Source organism: Salmo salar, chromosome ssa21 (genome assembly GCF_905237065.1).
Source record: "Salmo salar chromosome ssa21, Ssal_v3.1, whole genome shotgun sequence".
Taxonomy (NCBI): domain Eukaryota; kingdom Metazoa; phylum Chordata; class Actinopteri; order Salmoniformes; family Salmonidae; genus Salmo; species Salmo salar.
In genome coordinates, this window is record NC_059462.1 from 47775186 (window position 1) to 47802576 (window position 27391).

General features: G+C 42.0%; 1 protein-coding gene across 1 annotated transcript in view; it reads left to right on the forward strand.

Moving 5' to 3' along the window:
• The window catches only part of LOC106582433 (contactin-associated protein-like 5), a 169075-nt gene extending 161338 nt beyond the window's left edge, over positions 1-7737 (forward strand). Inside the window, exons 20-24 of the mRNA XM_045704848.1 lie at positions 671-804; positions 3551-3638; positions 4258-4461; positions 4838-4897; positions 5551-7737. Of these exons, the coding sequence (XP_045560804.1) occupies positions 671-804; positions 3551-3638; positions 4258-4461; positions 4838-4897; positions 5551-5792 (728 nt within the window). The 3' untranslated portion in view covers positions 5793-7737. The remainder of the gene's footprint in view (positions 1-670; positions 805-3550; positions 3639-4257; positions 4462-4837; positions 4898-5550) is intronic.
• Positions 7738-27391: the final 19654 nt, after the last annotated feature.

Sequence of the window (27391 nt, forward strand, 5' to 3'; positions counted from 1 at the left end):
CACCTCATGAGATAAGTTTAGCTATTTAAATATTATTCTCAAGCCTCCAGCTTGGGACAATCTCATCGGCACAGCTCATGGAAAATGGCTGTATTCAAAGAAACAAGGCATTATTGTTTACAAATCACCATGAGGGCAATTGATGGTTATTTCAAAATATGTTTTCATGTTGGTGCATACTTTAGCCCAAATGGTAACTGGAGATATTTGAACAGTCCTCACATTGTGTAACGGTTTTCATCAGAAGGAGTGGAACAAAGCTCAGCGTGGTACGTGTTCATGATTATATTTATCAAAAACACTCAAACAAAAATAACAAAAACGAAAAGCCAACAGTTCCGTCAGGTACACTATACAAAACAGAAAACAGCTACCCACAAACACAGGTGGGAAAAGGCTGCCTAAGTATGATTCCCAATGAGAGACAACAATAGACAGTGCCTCTGATTGGAAACCATACTCGGCCAAGACAAAGAAATAGATAGCATAGAATGCCCATCCCAAATCACACCCTGACCTAACCAAACAGAGAAAAACGGCTCTCTCAGGTCAGGTGTGTGACACATTGACTTCAATGGATGACTTTAACAAGTCCAATAGTCAACAACTTAATGTAGGTTTAAGATCTTTCAGTGCATAGTTTTCACCCAGTTTGTGTTGTGGTCTACAGGGAGTCTACAGATCTGGTACCATCTCCATGTGGACAGGAGGCCAGATGTGTTCAGCCCCAGGCCTACAAGCCTGGCAGACGGACGCCTCCACCGTATCAGAATCCATCGTGAGGGGAAAGACGTCTACCTACAGGTGAGCAATGGATACATTTACAAAAGGTGTAGATCCTGTGCATTGTAATTCCATCACTACATATGGGCATGTCAATCCTCATTAATAACCCCCATAAATATTTCTCTAATGGATTATTAGCATATGATCTCAGTGATCATTGTCCCAGAGTATGTGTTAGAGCAGGGGTACTCGATTATTACCCTTTGAGGTCCGTATCCTGCTGGTTTTCTGTTCTACCAGATAATTAATTGCACCCACCTAGTGTTCCCGGTCTAAACCAGTCCCTGATTAGCAACAATGAAAAAAACTCAGTGGAACTAGCTTCGAGGTCCAGAGTTGAGTTTGAGGGTATTAGAGATACAAAACAGCAAAATACTGATCATCGTTTATTTAAGAAGAGACATTTTAAAAAGGTTTCTCCTGAAGGGTTTTTAAATTACATGTTCTACTCTGATTTAGCCACTATCTCCTGTATTCCTGACCCTGAAAAATGTTGCCTCCATATATATTGCTTTAGCAGATAAACACGCCCCTTTAAAAAAATTCAGAGTCAAAGATAGATCCAACCCTTGGTTTTCTTCGGTGCTATCTGAGCTCATTCAAATGAGATAATCAGGCCTGGGCCAAAGCAAGGAAAACTGAGTCTGTAGTAGACTCTCAATCTTTCAGACAATTGAGAAACATATGTACTATCTTGATGAAGAAAGCTAAATCAAGCCACCGTTTTAGCTCTATCTCTGACTCTGCTGGTGATTCTTCTACATTTTGGAAAACAGTAAATGCGCTGAATTGCATAAATTAATCTTCTTCCCTGCTTAAGCAAGTTCTCTCTGACTCTGGCATCATAACGGAGAAGAATGGGATAAGTGATGTTTTTAGTCATAAATTTATCTCGGCAGGCTTTTTATTTGAGAGAAACTTTGGTTTAATTGACCCTGGACAGTCAATTGACTGCTCTTCTATCTGCCAGCCTCTAGCTGACTCGACGGTTAAACCATCAACTTCTTGTGAATCTTTGTTTTCATTTCAACAATTTACTTTTTGTGAATTATTAATTGGGGCTGACATGCTTGATCCATTTTTGCTGCGGCTCTCTGCCCCCCGATTGCTCAATCATTAACCCATATGTTTAACCTGACAATTATATCTAGTACTATCTCCAAGGTTTAGAAGACGGCCCATGTACTGCCCCTTCAGAAAGGTGACCTTTGTGACCTAATTAATTATTGCCCTATTTCTAAACTTAGCTAAAATATTATAATCCTTGATTCATTCTCAGCTAAGATCTTACTTATCTTTGAAATGCATTTAAACTGTACATCAGTCGGGTTTTAGACCAGGTCATATCTCTATGCATCCCTAGTTATAAATTATGTGGTTAACTTTATGGATAAAAGGCAACATTGTGCTGCCCTTCTTCATGGACCTGTCAAATGCTTTCGATACTGTTGATCACTCACTACTAATTCAGAAGCATTCCTTAATTGGCCTAGACCAGGCTGCATGTAAATGGTATAAAAATTACTTGACAAATAGAACTCATTGTGTATCTACTGATGATGTTAAATCAGATTTACTGGATATTTCGAAAGGTGTCCCGCAGGGGTCAATTCTAGGTCCTGTACTTTTTACTGTTTACATTAACAATATCAACTGTAAAAAATGTGTCTGTAAAATTTTTAAACTGCACTTGTATGCTGATGATTCTGTTGTGTATGCTATTGCCCCCACAGTTGACCTGCTTTATCTGAACTACAGTCTGCCTTCATTGTATTACAGAAACACTCTGTTGACCTGAAATTATTACTGAATGCAGGTTATACTAAGTATTTTTATGTTCTCTAAAGCACATAAAAATAACTCATGATTTAAGCATATGTACTTTGTAAAGTTGTATTTTAAAAAGCATATTGATGAGTTAGGACGCTGAGAATTAAATTGTGCTTCTATGGAAATAGGTCCTGCTGCTCGCTAAATAGTAGAAAGCAGATTATTCAGTCGACATGGCAACATCATCTATGGCGACATCATCTGCCACTTCATTAAAGTATTGAGATGCCGTTTATCATAGTGCACTGCGCTTTATTATGGGCAACAATTGTGGTACTCATCACTGTATTCTCTACCAGAAAGTTGGTTGGCCCTCTTTGATGTCACGTAGGTTGATACATTGCTCTGTTTTCATTTATAAATCTCTTTTACAAAAAACTGTACCTTCTGTTACATCTTTACAAAACTTTAGACATACAAGTTACCACACCTGGTCTCAGGGATGGTTAACTCTGGAAATTCCTTTGGTCTCTACTGAGACAGGTAAATCCAGCCTTTAGGTTTTTTTGCACCTTATTTGTGGAACAAACTTCAAAATGTTCTTAAATGTGATGTTCTGGTGCCTCTAGGTCAATTCAGAAAGCTGATTGAGGACCTTATTACTGATCAATGTGTTTGTTTTTTATGACTGAGTTTTTCTTTCTGCTTGCATTTTTGTATTTATATTTTGATATGTGTATTTTCTGTCATCTATGTCATTCAGGGCTCATCTGTAAAATTGACTTGGTCTCAATATGACTCCCTGATAAATAAAGTTTAAATAAAAACATTTAACAAATGTATACCGCTATGAAAGTGCATTGGTACTACAGTAAACGGCAGCCATTTAGATGAAAGAATATCATAATAAATCCATAATGTATTGAAACGTAAAATGGATTTGTAGTTCCTGTAATCCTCATTTATTATTTGATTATTTTTCACTTTCCCCCAGATCGACCAGGACATCCACAGGAAGTACACCCTGTCATCTGATGCAGAGTTGATCTTAATCAGATCCTTGACTTTGGGCATAGTCGTTGGTAAGCCTTCCAATGAAATTATACTGCCATGCAGGGAGCTATTTTGAATAATGGAACGTGGAGGACCGTTTAGTGGAACCATACTATGATACTGGAGAAGTTTAGGTTTTTCACATGTACTGTTTTTGACTTAATGTTCAAATGCTCATACCAATTTCCCAAAATGTTCATACCCTGTCTCAGAACAGCTTTTGTAATCCCAGACTTGCAGATTTAAAGATTTGACCATCATTGCTGAAGGATGATTATTTTTATATCCCTCACTGCTGTTGCCATAGAAACATGTATATTTAATTCAGGAGGGAAATAATGGTGAATCTAATAAAGGCTGAATAAAGATGAATTAATGGGACCTAAAATGGTGCTGTCTGAAAGCACAGAAATATGTTAAACAATAACCTAAACAGAAAGCAAACTCTCTCACCTCCTCTCCCTCCCTTTCCCCCTCTAATGAAGATCTATTAAAAATGCCCTGCGTACATATCTTCCCCAATGACTAATTTGTACATCATGAAGTATGTTTTGTTTGTTTTAGTTTTCAAGAGGCCCATTCTCTTGTGGATCACCTTCCAGTGGGAGACTGCTGCTATAATGCTTCAATGTTAATTCTGTATAACAGGAGGTGAGAATTTTGATGAGGAAGTGATGCAGGCAGGATCTAAGGGCTTCATTGGCTGCCTGTCATCCGTCCAGTTCAATCACATGGCTCCACTGAAGGCAGCGCTACTGAACCGTGGCAGCTCATTGGTCAGTGTACGGGGTCACCTGGTGGAGTCTAACTGTGGGTCTCCGGCTGACTCAACAACCTCACACCCACTCTCAGGTAAGTGCTGCTGTTGTAAAACACAGTCTCCACTCAGCTAACTGGATAAAATAAGTAAATGAGTTCCTTTACTCTGCCATAGCTATTCAGCTTTCACAGCGGAAGCCATTTGGAGCTGTGTGGAATCGATTGTAGATGTTCCCAGTCTCGCCTCCGGCCTAAAGCATCATTATTACATTTCAGATGAATCAGGAACGAGTCGACAATGAGCTGATGCCTGCCAGCCTGATGGAACTTTTGTTTTTCATTGTTTACGCAGTTAAACAAATAAGTTATCTTCTGCCACATACACCCTGTTGGGGAACATCCATTTTGCTGCACAGCTCGTTCACTCATTACTGAAAGTTAAAATGAATGGGCCTTTCTTCCCTGCCAGATCAAGCTGCGAAAGCAAACAAAGATAATGTCAACCGGCATGACTCGGCAGTCATAGGAGGTTTGTTTCTCTATTTTATCTTAATTTATTGATTTGGTGTTAATATGAAATGAGTCCCAGATGTCACTTTGTTTCACTGTCTTTCTTTCGTTCTCTCTTTCTTCCTCTCTCTCTCACTCTCTTACCTCACAATGGCTGTCCCTCTGAAGTTTTTTGTGGATGGGGTTCCTGATTGTTAAAGCTGCAATATGTCACTTTTTGGGCGACCCAACCAAATGCACAAATGTGTGTTTATAGATCTATCATTCTCATTGAAAGCAAGTCTAAGAGGTGGTAGATATGTTCTATGTGCACTATTTCTATGCTTCCCATTCTTACGTTTCGTTTTTGCATCTTTTACTTCCAGTTTTGTACACCAGCTTCAAACAGCTGAAAATACAATCTTTTTGGTTATGGAAAATATATTTCACAGCAGTGTAGATGGTACAATGATGATACACTATAATTGCTTGTTTTGTCACATATACTGTACTGAAATTAAGCGGACTATTATAATTTTAGCAACCAGATAATGGTGCAGTGATTTTTGCATAGTGCATCTTTAAGTCCAGGATAACTTATTTCTAATAAATTGAAACGTACCATGAAATGAGTCATGACCCCAGCCCCCCTCAGATGTTATAACTAAAATGGCTGCCCTTGCTCCCCCGCAGGTGTGGTGTCAGCAGTAGTCTTCATCACTCTGTGTGTAGTGGCGGTGATGACCCGTTTCCTGTACCAGCACCGGCAGGCCCAGAGAGACGCAAGCATCAAGGAGAAGGAGCACCAAACCAACCTGGAAATAGCCTGCCGGAGAGAAGCAGCCTACCAGACAGAACCAGCCTACCGGACAGAGTCCCACCTCCATGACAGTCATAGCTCCACCCTCAGGGACAACAGGGAGTACTACATCTGACCACAGTGTCCAGCCAAGCCTTCTAGCCATCGCCGCTTACCTCTCTTCTGTTTTGTCTAGCTGTCTGCACAGGAGGAGGCAGCCTTTTCCTCCCTCCTCTGGGGTAGAAATTAAGAATTCCTTCTCCTTTAGGGAACTGTGGGAATATCCTGCTGGGGAATTTCTTCCCGTTTCTGTGTAGATACTCCGTAGGACGGGACTTGAAACTGCAAATATGTTGACCGGCCGGCTCACAAATGGTGGTGATGGGACAGGAAAACAGTGCCATAAGAGATTGAAGCATATGGATATGGTGCAATGGATTTATCCAATGACAGAAATACAAAGAGCCTGGAAAGGTTAGAATAGTCAATGTTATGGGAAAAGTGGGCAATTTTATGGGAAGAGTGGGCAATGTTATGGGAAGAGTGGGCAATGTTATGGGAAGAGTGGGCAATGTTATGGGAAAAGTGGGCAATGTTATGGGAAAAGTGGGCAATGTTATGGGAAGAGTGGGCAATGTTATGGGAAAAGTGGGCAATGTTATGGGAAGAGTGGGCAATGTTATGGGAAGAGTGGGCAATGTTATGGGAAAAGTGGGCAATGTTATGGGAAAAAGGCACAATGGTGTAGATGGCCAAGATTAAACTATCCCACTGTCGTGTGGGGAAGAAATCTCCTGACGCACAGAATCTACACACAGATGCACTTACTCCATTTCAAATACTTAAGAAAAGGACGAGAAGTTCAACAGCTTTCACATCTGTGCCATTGATGTAATACAGAGGGTCAATACAGAGTGGCTTGCCTTCAGAGGACTGGGAGACTATTCAGCCACCATGTTGATGGTAATTACAGTACCGCGGTGCAGTGCTCTGGGAATGGTTGAAAAGGCTCAATGCAAAGGCCATCTTAGATAACATAATATTAAATAACACATTGGCGTAAGACAAGTATTGTTTTACTGATCTTGATAATGCAGTGATTAATTAAGATTCAATTAAATACAAAAAGTTTGATATTCAAATTTCATTAAATCCCTAAATAAAGCCATTTAAAAATGACATCAATACAAGAGACAGGTGCCTGGACCGGTTACCTACATTATTCTTTGAAAGTTCAATTGAAAAGCATTGTTCTTTCTGCCCAATGTTCTTGAGGTTTCTAAGCTGTAGGCTAGGCTGCTTTGTATTGCTGCAAGGAAGGGAATGTAAAAAGAACCCAGCTGACTGGAACATCTGCTAGCTGTCCCCTAGCAAGAGAACCAACCCATCACATCCCACTCAAGTGGCTGCCGGCCAAGGGTTAGAAGAGTCTTCAAAGAGCTGCCATATACAAAGCTTTAGTTGTCCCTCATTTTCTCATAAGCTCTTTGTCTTTTCTTTGTATTTTTCATTGTTTCGTTTTGATTGTTTCCTCAAGCAACCATTTGTTCTGTCACACCTTTGATCCTGGTCATGCATTGGTGACCATTTTATATCTTATTTCTTATTTGAAGTTTGTAATTCATTGCTTTTGTACTGATTGTCAACAATATCCCTGTGTTAGATCTACATTATAAGGTGATTAGTATTTACTAGTATTGGATGATGAATGTGGATGCTTAGCTTAGTTTTATTTTCCACCTAAAATAAAGAGGGAAAGTATCATCAGTGAAAAATAACACAGTTTGACAGTTTGGAAACAATAAAAACAGAGATTGAAAATTCATACGTAAAACTCTTTCATGAGCAACAATTCATACACACACAGTCACAAAATAATAAGATTGGCTGAGGTATTGCCTGAACTTTTTTCTTTCAAATTAAAGTGTCCTTGAAAGCAAGTTATAATTAACCTCTGAGACTCCTATTTGTACTTGTTGATATTGTGATTACTTTGAGGGCCAATTTTGTATGGCTATAATTGTACAGGTATATTATGAATATATGTTTAATAAAACCAAACATTCTTTTTAAAAACATAATGATATTTTCCAGATGTTTCGTGCTGCATAACCTCTATCACAACCATTCTCTTTCTTCCGTTCACATACATTTTGGGGGTTTTGAATACGGTATGTGTGTTTGCGTTTGTTTGTACATGTGTGTATAAGCATGTACAGACCAAGGATGGGTGGTGCTGTGTATTCTGATGAAGTAGAAACATTCATTACGTGGTGTAAAACTGCGTCCCGTCTTCCTCCAAACGTTGTTATGGTAAATAGGGTACAAAATTGAATCTGATCTAATTCAATCACAAAGCCAAAACATTAAATTGCTTCGATGTCAGAACTGTAGTTATGGAACATTTTATTGTGTCTCTTTTTTTTTGGCCACATTTATATATTTTTCTGTGATTTCTTTGTTGGGGGGTGGGGGGGGGTTAAAGGTACAATCTACACATATAATTTAATACTCAGTTAATATATCGTATTTACCTGTGGGATGCCACTCCAAAACAAAATAAAACATTTAGAAAAAAAGTACAAAAATACAAAGTATTGATCATTATGATCATATTAAAGAGTTAGAAAAGTAATAATACATTTAGTATGTAAAGGAAAATAAACTAAAATAAGAGAGCCAACCACCTAGCCCATTACCACAACCCCACCCATCCCATTACCCCAACCCCACCCATCACATTACCCCAACCACACCCATCCCATTACCCCAACCCCACCGATCCCATTACCTCAACCCCACCCATCCAACATGTGAATATCTACATTCATGCACTTCGAAATGAATTTTGTAACTCAGTCCCAGAAATATGCAACTGCAGGACACTCCCACATCATAAGAAGGAATGTGCCTACTTGATTTAGGGGACACAGTTGCCAGTTAGGAGTTGGGGCCAATTGTATCGTAAAACGTTTCCTTGGTGTTATATACAGTCTGTGAACAAACTTAAAATGTATAGCTTGATGATTCGGATTACGGGAGGCCAAGGTAATATTTTTCCATATACTGCTCCAGTTAATTAAAGGGTTTTTCAGATTAATTTAGATCTGTGGACCATACTTTTTTAAAACTTCTTCAGGATGGGTGGGTCCCCCATGGGACGGTTGAGCTAATGTAGGCTAATGAGATTAGCATGAGGTTGTAAGTAACAAGAACATTTTCAAGGACATAGACATATCTGATATTGGCAGAAAGCTTAAATTCTTGTTAATCTATCTCCACTATTACAGTGAAATAATACCATACTATTGTTTGAGGAGAGTGCACATTTTTGGAACTTGAGAAGTTATTAATAAACAAATTTGGCACATTTGAGCAGAAATGCAATTGTTCATTGGATCAGTCTAAAACTTTGCACATACACTGCTGCCATCTAGTGGCCAAAATCTAAATTGCACCTGGGCTGAAATAATATATTATGGCCTTTCTCTTGAATTTCAAAGATGATGGTACAAAAAAATACAAAAGAACAGTTGTTTTTTTCTTTGTATTATCTTTTGCCAGATCTAATCTGCTATATTCTCCTACATTCCTTTCACATTTCCACAAACTTCCTTTCAAATGGTGTCAAGAATATGCATATCCTTGCTTCAGGGCCTGAGCTACAGGCAGATAGATTTGGGCATGTCATTTTAGGCCAGCATAGCTGAGGTGTTGCCTGGAAATGTGTGTGTCTTTCAAATCTTGGAGTATTCTCAAACCATTACTTTCCATGATATCGGCAAAGGTACAGATTCCACATTTGGATCATTGAGGAGATGCAAAAGGCTGCCCTCCAGATCTTAAGGCATTATTGGGAAATATTGGAGTATGGGCATGCCAATTTATTCTAATTTACATCGTTTTTAAAATAATGTGTCAAATAGAGATTGTATGAGCAATAATAGGACCAAAGTGTAGTTTACATTGTTTAAGGGATATATCTGAAGACCACCTCTTTCAGTGCAATAGGAAACACCTCATTTCTATATATACTTAGCCAGGGAACGGATGAATCATATCTAAACCAATTTAGCATGGGGCGGAATTCTAGTGCCTGGAAATACAATTTAAGGTTTGGTATGGATAGTCCTCCTACGTCTTTGCCTCTTTGTAAGTTTGTTCATTTTAACTGGGATCACTTACCTTGCCAAATACATTTTAACCTCTATGGGCTAGGTGGGACGCTTGCATTCGTCCCACCTACGTAACAGCCACTGCCAGCCTGTGGCGCGATTTTCAAAACCTTAAAAATCCTATTACTTCAATTTCTCAAACATATGACTATTTTACAGCCATTTAAAGACAAGACTCTCGTTAATCTAACCACACTGTCCGATTTCAAAAAGGCTTTACAACGAAAGCAAAACATTAGATTATGTCAGCAGAGTACCAAGCCATAAATAATCAGACAACCATTTTTCAAGCCAGCATATAATGTCACCAAAACCCAGAAGACAGCTAAATGCAGCACTCACCTTTGATGATCTTCATCAGATGACAACCCTAGGACATTATGTTATACAATACATGCATGTTTTGTTCAATCAAGTTCATATTTATATCAAAAACCAGCTTTTTACATTAGCATGTGACGTTCAGAACTAGCATACCCCCCGCAAACTTCCGGGGAATTCGCTAACATTTTACTAAATTACTCACGATAAACGTTCACAAAAAGCATAACAATTATTTTAAGAATTATAGATACAGACCTCCTCTATGCACTCGATATGTCCAATTTTAAAATAGCTTTTTGGTGAAAGCACATTTTGCAATATTCTAAGTACATAGCCCAGGCATCACGGGCTCGCTATTTAGACACCCGGCAAGTTTAGCACTCACCATAATCATATTTACTATTATAAAAGTTTGATTACCTTTTGTTGTCTTCGTCAGAATGCACACCCAGGACTGCTACTTCAATAACAAATGTTGGTTTGGTCCAAAATAATCCATCGTTATATCCGAATAGCGGCGTTTTGTTCGATGCGTTCCAGACACTATCCGAAATAGTAAAGAAGTGTCGCGCGCATGGCGCAATTCGTGACAATAAAATTCTAAATATTCCATTACCGTACTTCGAAGCATGTCAACCGCTGTTTAAAATCAATTTTTACGACACTTTTCTCGTAGAAAAGCGATAATATTCCGACAGGGAATCTCCTTTTCGGCAAACAGAGGAAAAAATCCCAAAGGCGGGGGCGGTCGGGGTCACGCGCATAAGGCCAGTGTCCCTTGATCGGCCACTTGAGAAAGGCGATAATGTGTTTCAGCCTGGGGCTGGAATGACGACATTCTGTTTTTTCCCGGGCTCTGAGCGCCTATGGACGACGTGGGAAGTGTCACGTTAGAGCAGAGATCCTTAGTAAATGATAGAGATGGAAAAGAAGTTCAAGAAATGGTCAGACAGGCCACTTCCTGTAAAGGAATCTCTCAGGTTTTGACCTGCCATTTGAGTTCTGTTATACTCACAGACACCATTCAAACAGTTTTAGAAAATTTAGGGTGTTTTCTATCCATATGTAATAAGTATATGCATATTCTAGTTACTGGGTAGGAGTGGTAACCAGATTAAATCGGTATGTTTTTTATCCAGCCGTGTCAATACTGCCCCCTAGCCCTAACAGGTTTTAAACCGCACTATGAATTCTATCCCAATAACCAGACGTGGGAGACATGGGAAGCATTGTAATCAGAGGGCTGATATAAATACTATGCATGCCAGTCTCTTTTGGCTAAGAGTTGAGGAGAGACTGACTGCATCACTTCTTCTTTTTATAAGAAACATAAATGTGTTGAAAATCACAAATTGTTTGCATAGTCAACACACAGCTCTGACACACACACTTATCCCACCAGACATGCCACCAGGGGTCTTTTCACAGTCCTCAAATCCAGAACAAATTCAAGAAAGCGTACAGTATTTTATAGAGCCCTTATTGCATGGAACTTCCTTCCATCTCATATTGCTCAAATAATCAGCAAATCTGGTTTCAAAAAACAGATAAAGCGACACCTCACGGCACAATGCCCCTCCCCTAATTGATCTAGATAGTTTGTGTGTATGCATTGATATGTACAGTAGGCTACATGTGCCTTTTTTAAAAATGTATTTAGTGCTGTCCTTGACCTGTTCTTGTCTATTGATGTTCTGTATTATTTCATTCTGTATTATGTTTCATGTTTTGTGTGGAGCCCAGGAAGAGTAGATGCTGAATTTGCAACAGCTAATAGGGATCCTAATAAAATACCAAAAATACCATTGAACTACAGAAATTCAGCCCTGGCAATATATTCATTTTGACAATAAATATTCTGCCTGTTAAAGCAACTAGGATGTTAGTCCATCTACTGATGTCGGATTGAATTGATTTGAGCGTTCTGTTAAAGTTTCTGGCAATGGTTTTATCTAATGAAGGAAATATATCTACTCCCAAATATTTAAAATGGGAAAGAATTGGGATTCCATAAGTAGAGATGGAGTCCTCCATCGGGGTCTTGAGAGGCAGTAGGGCTGATATCGTTAGATACATTTTGTAACTTGAGATTAAGGTGAATTTACATTGTTTATTACATTGAGCGATTGAGATACATTGTTTAGATATAGTAAAATATGATCCTTGAATAATGAGATTAAGTGATCAGTAAGTTTTAGGTAAATGTGTGTTGTTTCTTTCAATTGACGAATTGCCTTGGCCGGGGTTCCATGGATAATAAAAATAGCAAAGGAGAAATTGGATAGACTTGTGAATTCTGATATATTCTTTAAATGTGATTTTTCCAACCCAGATGCAAATGCAGTTGCATAGTTTTTAGTAGAAAGTTCAGTAGCATCCCATAGAATCCTGGCGTTATCGACCGAATTTGAATTGATAATTATGAATTAGTTTAGTTTCATTTCAAATTGATAACAGAATGTAGGATTTTGTAGTAATGAAACGTTGAAATGCCATCTTGTCGCTCTTTTAGGAGATTCTTACATTTTAAATTGACAGCTGTAGGCTGTCATTTTCAAGGTGTAGATAATATTATAAAAGAGATCGGGGAGAATGTTTTATGAGAATGTTTCAGGAGAATGTTTCTGGAGAATGTTTCTGGAGAATGTTTCAGGAGAATGTTTCAGGAGAATGTTTCTGGGGAATGTTTGTGTACTCGTTAACTTTTGGATTATGTGCTCACCAGGCCTCAATGAAGTTGTAATCAGAGAGTATATGTTGGAGTATATGTTGGAGATCCTTGGTTGCACGTGGATTGTATTTGGTCTTATTAGATGTGTCCTGCATGTCCAAAATGGCATTCATGTCTGGCACAGTAGCCAGTTGGAATTCCGTTCATTTTAACAATATGCTTTTCAGAGAACCAAAAAGATAGGATCATATGAATTTGGAGCATACCCATTAATAAAGGCAATTTTCCTTCCATTATGGATACATTTAAGGAAAGTGATTCTGGTCTTTGTCTTTACCCAAGATGGGGATTTTAAGTTTCTTATGTATCATTATGATTACACCTTTAGTTATGTTTGGGGCTGATGACAAAGCAGCCAGTTTGTACAAATGGTTCTGCATTATAATCAAATCAAATCAAATGTTATTTGTCACATGTGCCGAATACAACCTTACAGTGAAATGCTCACTTACAAGCACTTACCTAACAATGCTTTAATACGTTTTAAGAAAAATAAGTGTTAAGTAAAAAATAGATAAGTAAAAAATATAAAAGGACCTTAAACATAAATATGCCCTCCATCTTCATTAAGTGTTTAAGTGCCCCATACTATTTACAAAAAAATTAGAGGATATGTGCAAGAAATGTAGTCTATATTGTAGATCTTACAACCATTCATCATAGCCTATAGGCCGTCCTCCCTGGGAGATAAATTGAAGAGCTTAAACGTAGGGGGACAGCGATCAACCGAAAAATGTAGAATGGTGCAGTCATATGGGACTGTCCATCTCTCCTTAGCAGTAGCTAGTAACCCCGAAAGGGAGCAGCCTCAGTCCATGTGACACCTCAATATATTCTCCATTGTTCATTACTTAGTGTGGGGTCGTCACTGGGTTAGGCAATATAATAATAGCAAAGTCCAATACTCAGCAATAATAGTAATAATGTTCCTTGTACCCACTTGAGGGTCTGTCCTCATAATTTTCTTATGCCGAGTGCAGCATCATATCCATAGGCTGCGGGATTGTGCATGGATAGCATACCTGAAATATTGAGCCAGTTATAATGGGGTTCCATCTGTCAACTAGTCCCCTTGTGTTAGGTTTGATGTGATTCTTGAAAAAATATTGAGCTTCCTTGGCAGTGGAGAACGTGTGTTGTGTTCTAGAACGATTTGCCAAGGGTGGGTGAAGCCCCATCTCAGATTTAGTTTGCGTAGCTGGTATCTCACCTCATTGTAGATCACACTCTGTTTAAGCAGTTAGGCACTCAGGTCTGGGTAGATGCAGATCCACTTCTCCGCATAGGTCAGAGCCCCCGATTCCATTGCAAGGTGACCAATTCGCCGTTTGACTTCAAATTTGTGGATTCATACAATTATACCTGTGAGGTGCGCAATGTTAATTTGTGGCATGGGACCCAGCTTCTCCAACCTGAACAGTTCATACAAATATCTACTAGTTGGGCTTCCCGCTTCCACTGCATTTTCAAGTCCTGTGATCAGCACATTGAATTTATGGAAAAAACAGAAATTATTCCGTTTTCTCTTTTAGGAGATTGATTTCCCCTTCTAGCTCAATGCATGTCACCGGAACCGCAACTATAATATCTTACTAGGAGCTAAACCGTCAACAGTATTGTAGAGTAATTCTAATGGTAGCCCTTTCCACTCACAGCCCCTGTCATCCCGTATACAAGTAAAAAATGGCAGGTTTATCATTGATATCACCTAAATTGGAAAGCAGTGACTGTACAGTAACATACAACGCCTTGAAAAAGTATTCATCCCCCTTGGTGATTTTCCTATTTTTGTTGCATTACAACCTGTAATTTAAATAGATTTTGGGGGGGATTTCATGTAATGGACATACACAAATCGTCCAAATTTGTGAAGTGAAATGAAAAAAATATCTTGTTTCAAAAAATGTTTAAAAAAAATAAAACAGAAAAGTGGTGCATGTATATGTTTTCACCCCTTTTGCTATGAAGCCCCTAAATTTATTTAACATTTATTTAACCAGGTAGGCCAGTTGAGAACAAGTTTTCATTTACAACTGCGACGTGGCCAAGATAAAGCAAAGCAGTTCGACACAAACAACAGAGTTACACATGAGATAAACAAACATACAGCCAATGACACAATAGAAAAATATACAGTGTGTGCAAATGTAGTAAGATTAAGGAGGTAAGGCAATAAATAGGCCATAGTGGCGAAATAATTACAATTTAGCAATTAAACACTGGAGTGATAGATGAATGTGCAGAAAATGCAGAAGATGAATAAGCAAGTAGAGATACTGGGGTGCAAAGGAGAGAAAAAAAACAATATGGAGATGAGGAAGTTGGATGGGCATTTTACAGATGGGTTGTGTACAGGTGCAATGATCGGTAAGCTGCTCTGACAGCTGATGCTTAAAGTTAGTGAGGGAGATATAAGACTCCAGCTTCAGTGATTTTGTCACGGTTGTCGTCTGGAATGGAGGACCAAAACGCATCAGGAATGTGGATGCTCATCTTGATATTTATTTGAAATCAAAGTGAACAACAAAAGAACAAAACAACGAACTCACGAACAACAAAACAGTCTTGTAAGGCTCACACAGGCAAAACAAGAAACAATCTCCCACAAACACTAAACCAAACAATTACCCATATATAGGACTCTCAATCAGAGGCAATGAGAGACACCTGCCTCCAATTGAGAGTCCAGCACCCAAACCTAAACATAGAAAACCTAAACTAGACAACATGCAGAAATACAACCTAGAACAACTAACCTAGAACATACACCCAAAACCCAGGAACACATAAATCAAACACCCCTCTCTAACACACACAAAACCCCCACCATACAAAACAAACATCCCTCTGCCACGTCCTGACCAAAATACTAAACAACTACTCCCTCTGCTGGTCAGGACGTGACAGATTTTTGCAATTCGTTCCAGTCATTGGCAGCAGAGAACTGGAAGGAAAGGTGGCCAAATGAGGAGTTGGCTTTGGGGATGACCAGTGAAATATACCTGCTGGAGCACATGCTACGGGTGGGTGCTGCTATGGTGACCAGTGAGCTGACATAAGGCGCGGCTTTACCTAGCAAAGACTTATAGATGACCTGAGTCAGTGGGTTTGGCGACAAATATGAAGCAAGGGCCAGCCAATGAGATCATACAGGTTGCAATGGTGGGTAGTATATGGGGCTTTGGTGACAAAACGGATGGCAATGTGATAGACTGCATCCAATTTGCTGAGTAGAGTGTTGGAGGCTATTTTGTAAATGACATCGGGAAGTCAAGGATCGGTAGGATAGTCAGTTTTACGAGGGTATGTTTGGCAGCATGAGTGAAGGATGCTTTGTTGTGATTCTAGATTTAATTTTGGATTGTGGATGCTTAATGTGAGTCTGGAAGGAGAGTTTACAGTCTAACCAGACACCTAGGTATTTGTAGTTGTCCACAAATGTTAAGTCAGGTGCAGGCAGTCATCGGTTGAAGAGCATACATTTAGTTTTACTTGCATTTAAGAGCAGTTGGAGGCCACGGAAGGAGTGTTGTATGGTACTGAAGCTTGTCTGGAGGTTTGTTAACACAGTGTCCAAAGAAGGGCCAGAAGTATATAGAATGGTGTCGTCTGCGTAGAGGTGGATCAGAGAATCACCAGCAGCAAGAGCGACATCATTGATGTATACAGAGAAAAGAGTCGGCCCGGGAATGGAACCCTGTGGCACCCCCATAGAGACTGCCAGAGGTCCAGACAACAGGCCCTCCGATTTGACACACTGAACTCTATCGGAGAAGTAGTTGGTGAACCAGGCGAGGCAGTCATTTGAGAAACCAAGGCTGTTGAGTCTGCCGATAAGAATGCGGTGATTGACGAAAGCCTTGGCCAGGTTGATGAAGACGGCAGCACAGTATTGTCTTTTATCGATGGCGGATATGATATCGTTTAGGACCTTGAGCATGGCTGAGGTGCATCCATGACCAGCTCGGAAACCAGATTGCATAGCGGAGAAGGTACAATGGGATTCGAAATGGTTGGTGATCTGTTTGTTAACTTAGCTTTCGAAGACTTTAGAAAGGCAGGGTAGGATAGATGTAGGTCTGTAACAGTTTGGGTCTAGAGTGTCTCCCCCTTTGAAGAGGGGGATGACCACGGCAGCTTTCGAATCTTTAGGGATCTCAGACGATACGAAAGAGACGTTGAACAGGCTAGTAATAGGGGTTGCAACAATTGCGGCGGATAATTTTAGACAGAGATGGTCCAGACTGTCTAGCCCAGCTGATTTGTGGGGGTCCAGATTTTGCAGCTCTTTCAGAACATCAGCTATCTATCTGGATTTGGGAGAAGGAGAAATGGGGGAGGCTTGGGCAAGTTGCTGTGGGGGGTGCAGAGCTGTTGACCGGGGTAGGGGTAGCCAGGTGGAAAGCATGGCCAGCCGTAGAAAAATGCTTATTGAAATTCTCAATTATCGTAGATTTATCGGTGGTGACAGTGTTCCTAGCCTCAGTGCCTTGGGCAGCTGGGAGGAGGTGCTCTTATTCTCCATGGACTTCACAGTGTCCCTGAACCTTATGGAGTTTGTGCTACAGGATGCAAATTTCTGTTTGAAAAAGCTAGCCTTTGCTTTTCTAACTGCTTCCCTGAAGTGTTGCATATCTCGGGGGCTATTCGATGCTAATGCTGTACGCCACAGGATGTTTTTTGCAGGTTAAGGGCAGTCAAGTCTGGGGTGAACCAAGGGCTATATCTGTTCTTAGTTCAACATTTTTTGAATGGGGCATGATTATTTAAGATGGTGAGGAAAGCACTTTTAAAGAATAACCTGTACTAATCCTCTACTGACGGAATGAGGTCAATATCCTTCCAGGATACCCGGGCCAGGTCGATTAGAAAGGCCTGCTCGCTGAAGTGTTTTAGGGAGCGTTTGACAGTGATGAGGGGTGGTCGTTTGACCGCGGACTTATGACTTAAAGATTGCTGTACACCAGCAGAACGCATCCAACTTGAAGGAGCTGGAGCAGTTTTGCCTTGAAGAATGGGCAAAAATCCCAGTGGCTAGATGTGCCAAGTTTATAGAGACATACCCCAAGAGACTTGCAGCTATAATTGCTGATTAAGGTGGCTCTACAAAGTATTGTCTTTGGGGGGATGAATAGTTATGAAAGCTGACATTTTTTATTTTTTTGTCTTATTTCTTGTTGGTTTCACAATAAAAAATGTTTTGCATCTTCAAAGTGGTAGGCATGTTGTGTAAATCAATTGATACAAATCCCCAAAATCCATTTTAATTCCAGGTTGTAAGACAACAAAATAGGAAAAATTATCCTTCTGCAGGATCACCATTTCAGAAGGATCTTTTCGGGCTGTGTTCCAAACAAAAAACTACAAGTGAGCTTGCTTCAGTTCCTCAATGGCAAAGTTAGGAGAGCTCAAAAAATCACCTTATAGCAGAAGGATCTTTCATTGAGTCATAAAAGTGCATTGAAATTACTTAGGAACAGTGCAGTTTAGAGAGGTGTGTGATCGCGTGGAGACACCAAACTCAAACCCATGTAATAAATTTTTCGCACCTACTCCAAAATTTCAATTAATATTATTATTATGTTACTGAACGTATCCAGAGTATTTTCAGATTTCGTTATTGACAAATGCTGTGACTAGTACAGTAAATGTAAAAATGTATGGAATGGTTTGCCTACCCATGTGAGAGACGCAGACTCGGTCTCAACCTTTAAGTCTTTATTGAAGACTCATCTCTTCAGTAGGTCCTATGATTGAGTGCAGTCTGGCCCAGGAGTGTGAAGGTGAATGGAAAGGCACTGGAGCAACGAACCGCCCTTGCTGTCTCTGCCTAGCCGGTTCCCCTCTCTCCACTGGGATTCTCTGCCTCTAACCCTATTACAGGGGCTGAGTCACTGGCTTACTGGTGCTCTTCCATGCCGTCCCTAGGAGGGGTGGGTAACTTGAGTGGGTTGAGTCACTGACGTGATCTTCCTGTCCGGGTTGGCGACCCCCCTTGGGTTGTGCCGTGGCGGAAATCTTTGTGGGCTACACTCGGCCTTGTCTCAGGATGGTAAGTTGGTGGTTGAAGTTATCCCTCTAGTGGTGTGGGGGCTGTGCTTGGCAAGGTGGGTGGGGTTATATCCTGCCTGTTTGGCCCTGTCTGGGGTTATCGTCAGACGGGGCCACAGTGTCTCCCGACCCCTCCTGTCTCAGCTTCCAGTATTAATGCTGCAGTAGTTTATGTGTCTGGGGGCTAGGGTCAGTCTGTTATATCCGGAGTGTTTCTCCTGTCTTATCCGGTGTCCTGATGAATTTAAGTATGCTCTCTCTAATTCTCTCTTTCTTTCTTTCTTTCTCGCTTTCTCGCTTTCTTTCTTTCTCTCTCTCTCGGAGGACATTTACATTTACATTTACGTCATTTAGCAGACGCTCTTATCCAGAGCGACTTACAAATTGGTGCATTCACCTTATGATAACCAGTGGAACAAACCCTTTACAATAGTACATCTATATCTTTTTTTTGGGGGGGGGTTAGAAGGATAACTTTATCCTATCCCAGGTATTCCCTAAAGATGTGGGGTTTCAGATGTCTCCGGAAGGTGGTGATTGACTCCGCTGTCCTGGCGTCGTGAGGGAGCTTGTTCCACCATTGGGGTGCCAGAGCAGCGAACAGTTTTGACTGGGCTGAGCGGGAACTGTGCTTCCGCAGAGGCAGGGGGGGCGAGCAGGCCAGAGGTGGATGAACGCAGTGCCCTTCTTTGGGTGTACGGACTGATCAGAGCCTGAAGGTACTGAGGTGCCGTTCCCCTCACAGCTCCGTAGGCAAGCACCATGGTCTTGTAGCAGATGCGAGCTTCAACTGGAAGCCAGTGGAGTGTGCAGAGGAGCGGGGTGACGTAAGAGAACTTGGGAAGGTTGAACACCAGACGGGCTGCGGTGTTCTGGATGAGTTGTAGGGGTTTAATTGCACAGGCAGGGAGCCCCGCCAGCAGCGAGTTGCAGTAATCCAGATGGGAGATGACAAGTGCCTGGATTAGGACCTGCGCCGCTTCCTGTGTAAGGCAGGGTCGTACTCTGCGAATGTTGTAGAGCATGAACCTACAGGATCGGGTCACCGCCTTGATGTTAGCAGAGAACGACAGGGTGTTGTCCAGGGTCACGCCAAGGCTCTTAGCACTGGGAGGAGGACACAATGGACTTGTCAACCGTGATGGCAAGATCATGGAACGGGCAGTCCTTCCCCGGGAGGAAGAGCAGCTCCGTCTTGCCGAGGTTCAGCTTGAGGTGGTGATCCGTCATCCACACAGATATGTCTGCCAGACATGCAGAGATGCGATTCGCCACCTGGTTATCAGAAGGGGGAAAGGAGAAGATGAATTGTGTGTCGTCTGCGTAGCAATGATAGGAGAGACCATGTGAGGATATGACAGAGCCAAGTGACTTGGTGTATAGCGAGAATAGGAGAGGGCCTAGAACTGAGCCCTGGGGGACACCAGTGGTGAGAGCACGTGGTGCGGAGACGGATTCTCGCCACGCCACCTGCTGGAGCGACCTGTCAGCTAGGACGCAATCCAAGAGTGAGCCGCGCCGGAGATGCCCAACTCAGAGAGGGTGGAGAGGAGGATCTGATGGTTCACAGTATCAAAGGCAGCAGATAGGTCTAGAAGGATGAGAGCAGAGGAGAGAGAGTTAGCTTTAGCAGTGCGGAGAGCCTCCGTGACACAGAGAAGAGCAGTCTCAGTTGAATGACCAGTCTTGAAACCTGACTGATTTGGATCAAGAAGGTAATTCTGAGAGAGATAGCAAGAGAGCTGGCCAAGGACGGCACGCTCAAGAGTTTTGGAGAGAAAAGAAAGAAGGGATACTGGTCTTTAGTTATTGACATCAGAGGGATTGAGTGTAGGTTTTTTGAGAAGGGGTGCAACTCTCGCTCTCTTGAAGACGGAAGGGACGTAGCCAGCGGTCAAGGATGAGTTGATGAGCGAGGTGAGGTAGGGGAGAAGGTCTCCGGAAATGGTCTGGAGAAGAGAGGAGGGGATAGGGTCAAGCGGGCAGGTTGTTGGGCGGCCGGCCGTCACAAGTCGCAAGATTTCATCTGGAGAGAGAGGGGAGAAAGAGGTCAAGGCATAGGGTAGGGCAACGTGAGCAGGACCAGCGGTGTCGTTTGACTTAACAAACGAGGATAGAATGTCATCAACCTTCTTTTCAAAATGGTTGACAAAGTCATCCGCAGAAAGGGAGGAGGGGGGGAGGGGGAGGATGATTCAGGAGGGAGGAGAAGGTGGCAAAGAGCTTCCTAGGGTTAGAGGCAGATGCTTGGAATTTAGAGTGGTAGAAAGTGGCTTTAGCAGCAGAAACAGAGGAAGAAAATGTAGAGAGGAGGGAGTGAAAAGATGCCAGGTCCGCAGGGAGGCTAGTTTTCCTCCATTTCCGCTCGGCTGCGCGGAGCCCTGTTCTGTGAGCTCGCAATGAGTCGTCAAGCCACGGAGCAGGAGGGGAGGACCGAGCCGGCCGGGAGGATAGGGGACATAGAGAGTCAAAGGATGCAGAAAGGGAGGACAGGAGGGTTGAGGAGGCAGAATCAGGAGATTGGTTGGAGAAGAATTGAGCAGAGGGAAGAGATGATAGGATGGAAGAGGAGAGAGTAGCAGGAGAGAGAGAGCGAAGGTTGCGACGGTGCAATACCATCTGAGTAGGGGCAGAGTGAGTAGTGTTGGAGGAGAGCGAGAGGGAAAAGGATACAAGGTAGTGGTCGGAGACTTGGAGGGGAGTTGCAGTGAGATTAGTAGAAGAACAGCATCTAGTAAAGATGAGGTCAAGCGTATTGCCTGCCTTGTGAGTAGGGGGGGACGGTGAGAGGGTGAGGTCAAAAGATGAGAGGAGTGGAAAGAAGGAGGCAGAGAGAAATGAGTCAAAGGTAGACGTAGGGAGGTTAAAGTCACCCAGAACTGTGAGGGGTGAGCCATCCTCAGGAAAGGAACTTATCAAGGCGTCAAGCTCATTGATGAACTCTCTAAGTGATAAGGATGTTAAGCTTGAATGGGCTAGTGACTGTGACAGCATGGAATTCAAATGAGGAGATAGACAGATGGGTCAGAGGAGAAAGAGAGAATGTCCACTTGGGAGAGATGAGGATTCCAGTGCCACCACCCCGTTGACCAGATGCTCTCGGGGTATGCAAGAACACGTGGTCAGACGAGGAGAGAGCAGTAGGAGTAGCAGTGTTTTCTGTGGTAATCCATGTTTCCGTCAGCGCCAAGAAGTCGAGGGACTGGAAGGTAGCATAGGCTGATGAACTCTGCCTTGTTGGCCGCAGACCGGCAGTTCCAGAGGCTGCCGGAGACCTGGAACTCCACGTGGGTCGTGCGCGCTGGGACCACCATGTTAGAGTGGCAGCGGCCACGCGGTGTGAGGCGTTTGTGTGGCCTGTGCAGAGAGGAGAGAACAGGGATAAACAGACACATAGTTGACAGGCTACAGGAGAGGCTACGCTAATGCAAAGGAGATTGGAATGAAAATTAACTAAACAACTGGGGAAGTGAGAGCGCAGGGCCTCCCTCACTAACCATTCACTGAAACACTCATATAACTTTTCCAATTTCCACTTTAGAAATATAATTGATGTAAACTACAGTGGTTCAATGTTTCCAGGAATAGGCTCAAACTTAGTTTATTCAGCTAGATAACTTGGTACAGTATTCTTCCGTGAAACCCACCCAGTGCACCGTGTCCTATGACGCCGTAGCTAACTAGCATGCTAGCATCCAATAACACACGGTTAGCACCAATACACAATGTTAGCACCAATACTTGGTTACAACAAACTACCAATGGATCATACATGTCCGTGTCTAGTTCCTTTCATAAAACAGAAGTGATTAAACGTTGACTAGCTAACACAAAGTCAGTCCTGCTAGCTACACAAGTGGACTACACGTCTCGAAAGTTCAGAAAGTTAAGCTTACGTTGCAAAAATCTTATTGACTAAAAATGATACAGTACTGCTAGCTGCTAGAGTTGGCAACTATGTAGCTAGCTAACATTACACTAATCAAAACGTTCCGTTGTAATGTATTTAGTTTCTACAGTACTGCTAGTTGGTAAAGTTGGCTAGATAGCAGTGGCTGTGGTGTTGTGGTGTTGACGCCGTTTGGAAAACGGCGCGAACGAACGAATACAGCTGGCTAGCTAACCTTGTTAGCTTCTCAAAGCTACACCTTTATCCTTGATACAAAGACAGCAAAGACAACTATGTAGCTAGCTAGCTAGCTAATCAAATCAAATCGTTCCGTTGTAATGTAATGAAATGTAATATTACCCGCGGAGCGAAGTACAGCACGACTACTCACTCCAGCATCCGGTCCGAAGAACCTGAGCCCTAGGACCATGCCTCAGGACTACCTGACCTGATGACTCCTTGCTGTCCCCAGTCCACCTGGCCATGCTGCTGCTCCAGTTTCAACTGTTCTGCCAGCGGCTATGGAATCTTGACCTGATTACCGGACGTGCCACCTGTCCCAGGCCTGCTGTTTTCAACTCTCTAGAGACAGCAGGAGCGGTAGAGACCCTCTGAATGATCGGCTATGAAAAGCCAACTGACATTTACTCCTGAGGTGCTGACCTGTTGCACCCTCGACAACCACTGTGATTATTATTATTTCACCCTGCTGGTCACCTATGAATATTTGAACATCTTGGCCATGTTCTGTTATAATCTCCACACGGCACAGCCAGAAGAGGACTAGCCACCCCTCATAGCCTGGTTCCTCTCTAGGGTTCTTCCTAGGTTCTGGCCTTTCTAGGGAGTTTTTCCTAGCCACCGTGCTTCTACACCTGCATTGCTTGCTGTTTGGGGTTTTAGGCTGGGTTTCTGTACAGCACTTTGTGATATCAGCTGATGTAAGAAGGGCTTCATAAATAAATTTGATTTGATTTAATTTTGAATTAGTAGTGGTAGCATTGCCTTTAAATTGTTGAACTTGGGTCAAACGTTCCGGGTAGCCCTCTACAAGCTTCCCACAATGAGTTGGGTGAATTTTGGCCCATTCCTCCTAACAGAGCTGGTGTAACTGAGTCAGGTTTGTAGGCCTCCTTGCTCGCACACGCTTTTTCAGTTCTGCCCACACATTTTCTATAGGATTGAGGTCAGGACTTTGTGATGGCCACTCCAATACCTTGACTTTGTTGTTCTTAAGCCATTTTGACATAACTTTGGAAGTATGCTTTGGGTCATTGTTCATTTGGAAGATCCATTTGCAACCAAGCTTTAACTTCCTGACAGCAAACAGCAAAGCACCCCCACAACATGATGCCACCACCCTCGTGCTTCACGGTTGGGATGGTGTTCTGTGGCTTGCAAACCTCTCCCTTTTTCCACCAAACATAACGATGGTCATTATGGCCAAACAGTTCTATTTTTGTTTCATCAGACCAGAGGACATTTCTCCAAAAAGTACGATCTTTGTCCCCATGTGCAGTTGCAAACCGTAGTCTGTTTTTTATGGCGGTTTTGGAGCAGTGGCTTCTTCCTTGCTGAGTGGCCTTTCAGGTTATGTCAATATAGGACTTGTTTTACTGTAGATATAGATACTTTAGTACCTGTTTCCTGCAGCATCTTCACAAGGTCCTTTGCTGTTGTTCTGGGATTGATTTGCACTTTTCGCACCAAAGTACTTCATCTCTAAGAAACAGAATGCGTCTCCTTCCTGAGCGGTATGACGGCTGCATGGTCCCATGGTGTTTATACTTGCGTACTATTGTTTGTACAGATGAACATGGGACCTTCAGGCATTTAGAAATTGCTCCCAAGGATGAACCAGACTTGTGGAGGTCTACAATTTTTTTCTGCGGTCTTGGCTGATTTCTTTTGATTTTCCCATGATGTCAAGCAAAGAGGCACTGAGTTTGAAGGTAGGCCTTGAAATACATCCACAGGTACACCTACAATTGACTCAAATGATATCAATTAGCCTATCAGAAGCTTCTAAAGCCGTGACTTCATTTTCTGGAATTTTCCAAGCTATTTAAAGTCACAGTCAACTTAGTGTATGTAAACTTCTGACCCACTGGAATTGTGATACAGCGAATTATAAGTGAAATAATCTGTCTGTAAACAATTGTTGGAAAAATGACTTGTGTCATGCACAAAGTAGATGTCCTAACCGACTTGCCAAAACTATAGTTTGTTAACAATAAATGTTTGGAGTTGTTGAAAAACAAGTTTTAATGACCCCAACCAAAGTGTACGTAAACTTCTGACTTCAACTGTAGGCCTATTTCCACGTGTGTAAGGGGTTAACATTTGAATGGAGACTCGATCCTATCAGCATCGACACATGCCTCAACAATGCACTTGTGAACGTTAAAACACTCGTAAAACTAAATACCATCGCTATTGGGAAACCGGGGCACAGGTTAGCCAAATATTACAACACAGGAAGATATTCTTATCCATCCAATTAAAAAATATGTAACATTTTTATTTAATGAATTGCATCTTAGCTGTACTGTAGTGGAGGACCCATTTATATTCCCCTGTTTCTATTGTAACCTGGTTCTATCAATCATAAGACAACATGACGTCTCCATGAAATGCACAGTGGCTTTAGTGGCATGGCACCAGGTAAGGTCAAGGAAGTTTACTTTCACCTAAACCACTTTGCATGTTGCTAGGTTGTAGATTATCTTTTTATCACAAAACATAAATGAGGCAGAAAACCATCTGAGAAAACAACATTTTAATGCTCATGCAAACTGGAGCACTCCAGATAGATCCATTTGAGCTGCACAAGATAGGGTTGAAAGATTTGTTTTCAACTGTGAGTGTCCAGTTAAAGGGAATGTTTCAAGTGTGAGTGTCCAGTTAAAGGGAATGTTTTCAAGTGTGAGTGTCCAGTTAAAGGGAATGTTTTCAAGCGTGAATGTTCAGTTAAAGGGACTGTTTTCAAAGATGGATTATAGTGTGTTTGCGGGTATTTGGGGACACATTTATTTTACCACCACCATGTAAAACATAATTTTACTTGCATAGGGAAGACACTACACCAGCCTTTGAGATTCCCCCTCAAATCTAGACCACAGTGAAGCACCATCTACCACACAACAGTACTTCTTCCTTGTACTTCACCCGAGGGTTCTTGAAAATCCTTGTAGTCAAGGATGCAGCAACTTTAATGCAGCAACTTGTGGTAACCTGTCATCATGTGCCTGGCTGGATATGCATACTCTATTTCACCACCATCAGTCCCCAAGGAAATAACTACATATCTTAGAATATCTATTCCTGGGTTTCGGCACCATGATATTGTCCTGGGGCAGGATCTTCGTGTACCTGCGAAGGCACATAAAAAAGATGGCGGGGAGTAGCAGCAGCCCCAGCTACAGCTCTGCAAAGCCAGATGAGGTTCACTGTGACATGCATGATGCAGACACTCCAGATCACTGTAATATGCGTCTATAGAAAGGACTTCTATGGTCACGTGGATCCCTGTGGACACATACAGGCCACTGTGATCTCTCTGTTCTCTCTCCCTGTGCCTTCTCTCAAACTGTCTTCTCTTCAGTCAACATGAAGTGAAACAGTTTATTTAAAGTTATGTAGATAAATGCGATGACATTATTGTGAACTAAATACCATTTGTGAAATTGGTGATAACTCTCTTTCACCTAGTAAACGTTTACAATGTCCATACTTCCTACACGCCTATTCTGGCAGCAGCAGAACAATGTTTTTTTTCTCCAAAGTGCAGCGTTCTTTCTGACTTACTCTGTGGTTTGCATGATATATTATGCACACTGGGTATGGTCCATTTCAGAGGGCCCAACAAGCCAGCCTTTTTTCTTAATAAAGTCCAGTGTGGTATGACATTGGCCATCACGAGTCACTGTAGTGGAAGAAAACAGTACAGACAGGTGCCTTACGATCAGGACTGCCGTGTCACTGATTAAAAGGGTTAGCGATGGACGGCAAAGAGTTTGCCATTTTTTGCGGATTTGTTGCTACTGCAGCCACCATTTCGAATCTATTTTTTATAGTTTGCCTGATGCTTCCACGGAGAGAGAGTGGTGTTACTCGACATCTGCCTCTGAGGATCCTGCTGGGCTTGGTGGTTTTAAAACCTGTTAGGGCTAGGGGGCAGCATTTGCACGTCTGGATAAAAAAAATTTACCCGATTTAATCTGGTTACTAATCCTACCCAGTAACTAGAATATGCATATACTTATTATATATGGATAGAAAACACTCTAAAGTTTCTAAAACTGTTTGAATGGTGTCTGTGAGTATAACAGAACTCATTTGGCAGGCAAAACCCTGAGACATTTTCTGACAGGAAGTGGATACCTGATGTGTTGTATTGACTTTAAACCTATCCCATTGAAAAACACAGGGGCTTAGGAATATTTTGGCACTTCCTATTGCTTCCACTAGATGTCACCAGCCTTTACAAAGTGTTTTGAGTCTTCTGGAGGGAGATCTGACCGAACAAGAGCCATGGAACGATGATGTCCCATTAGACACCTGGC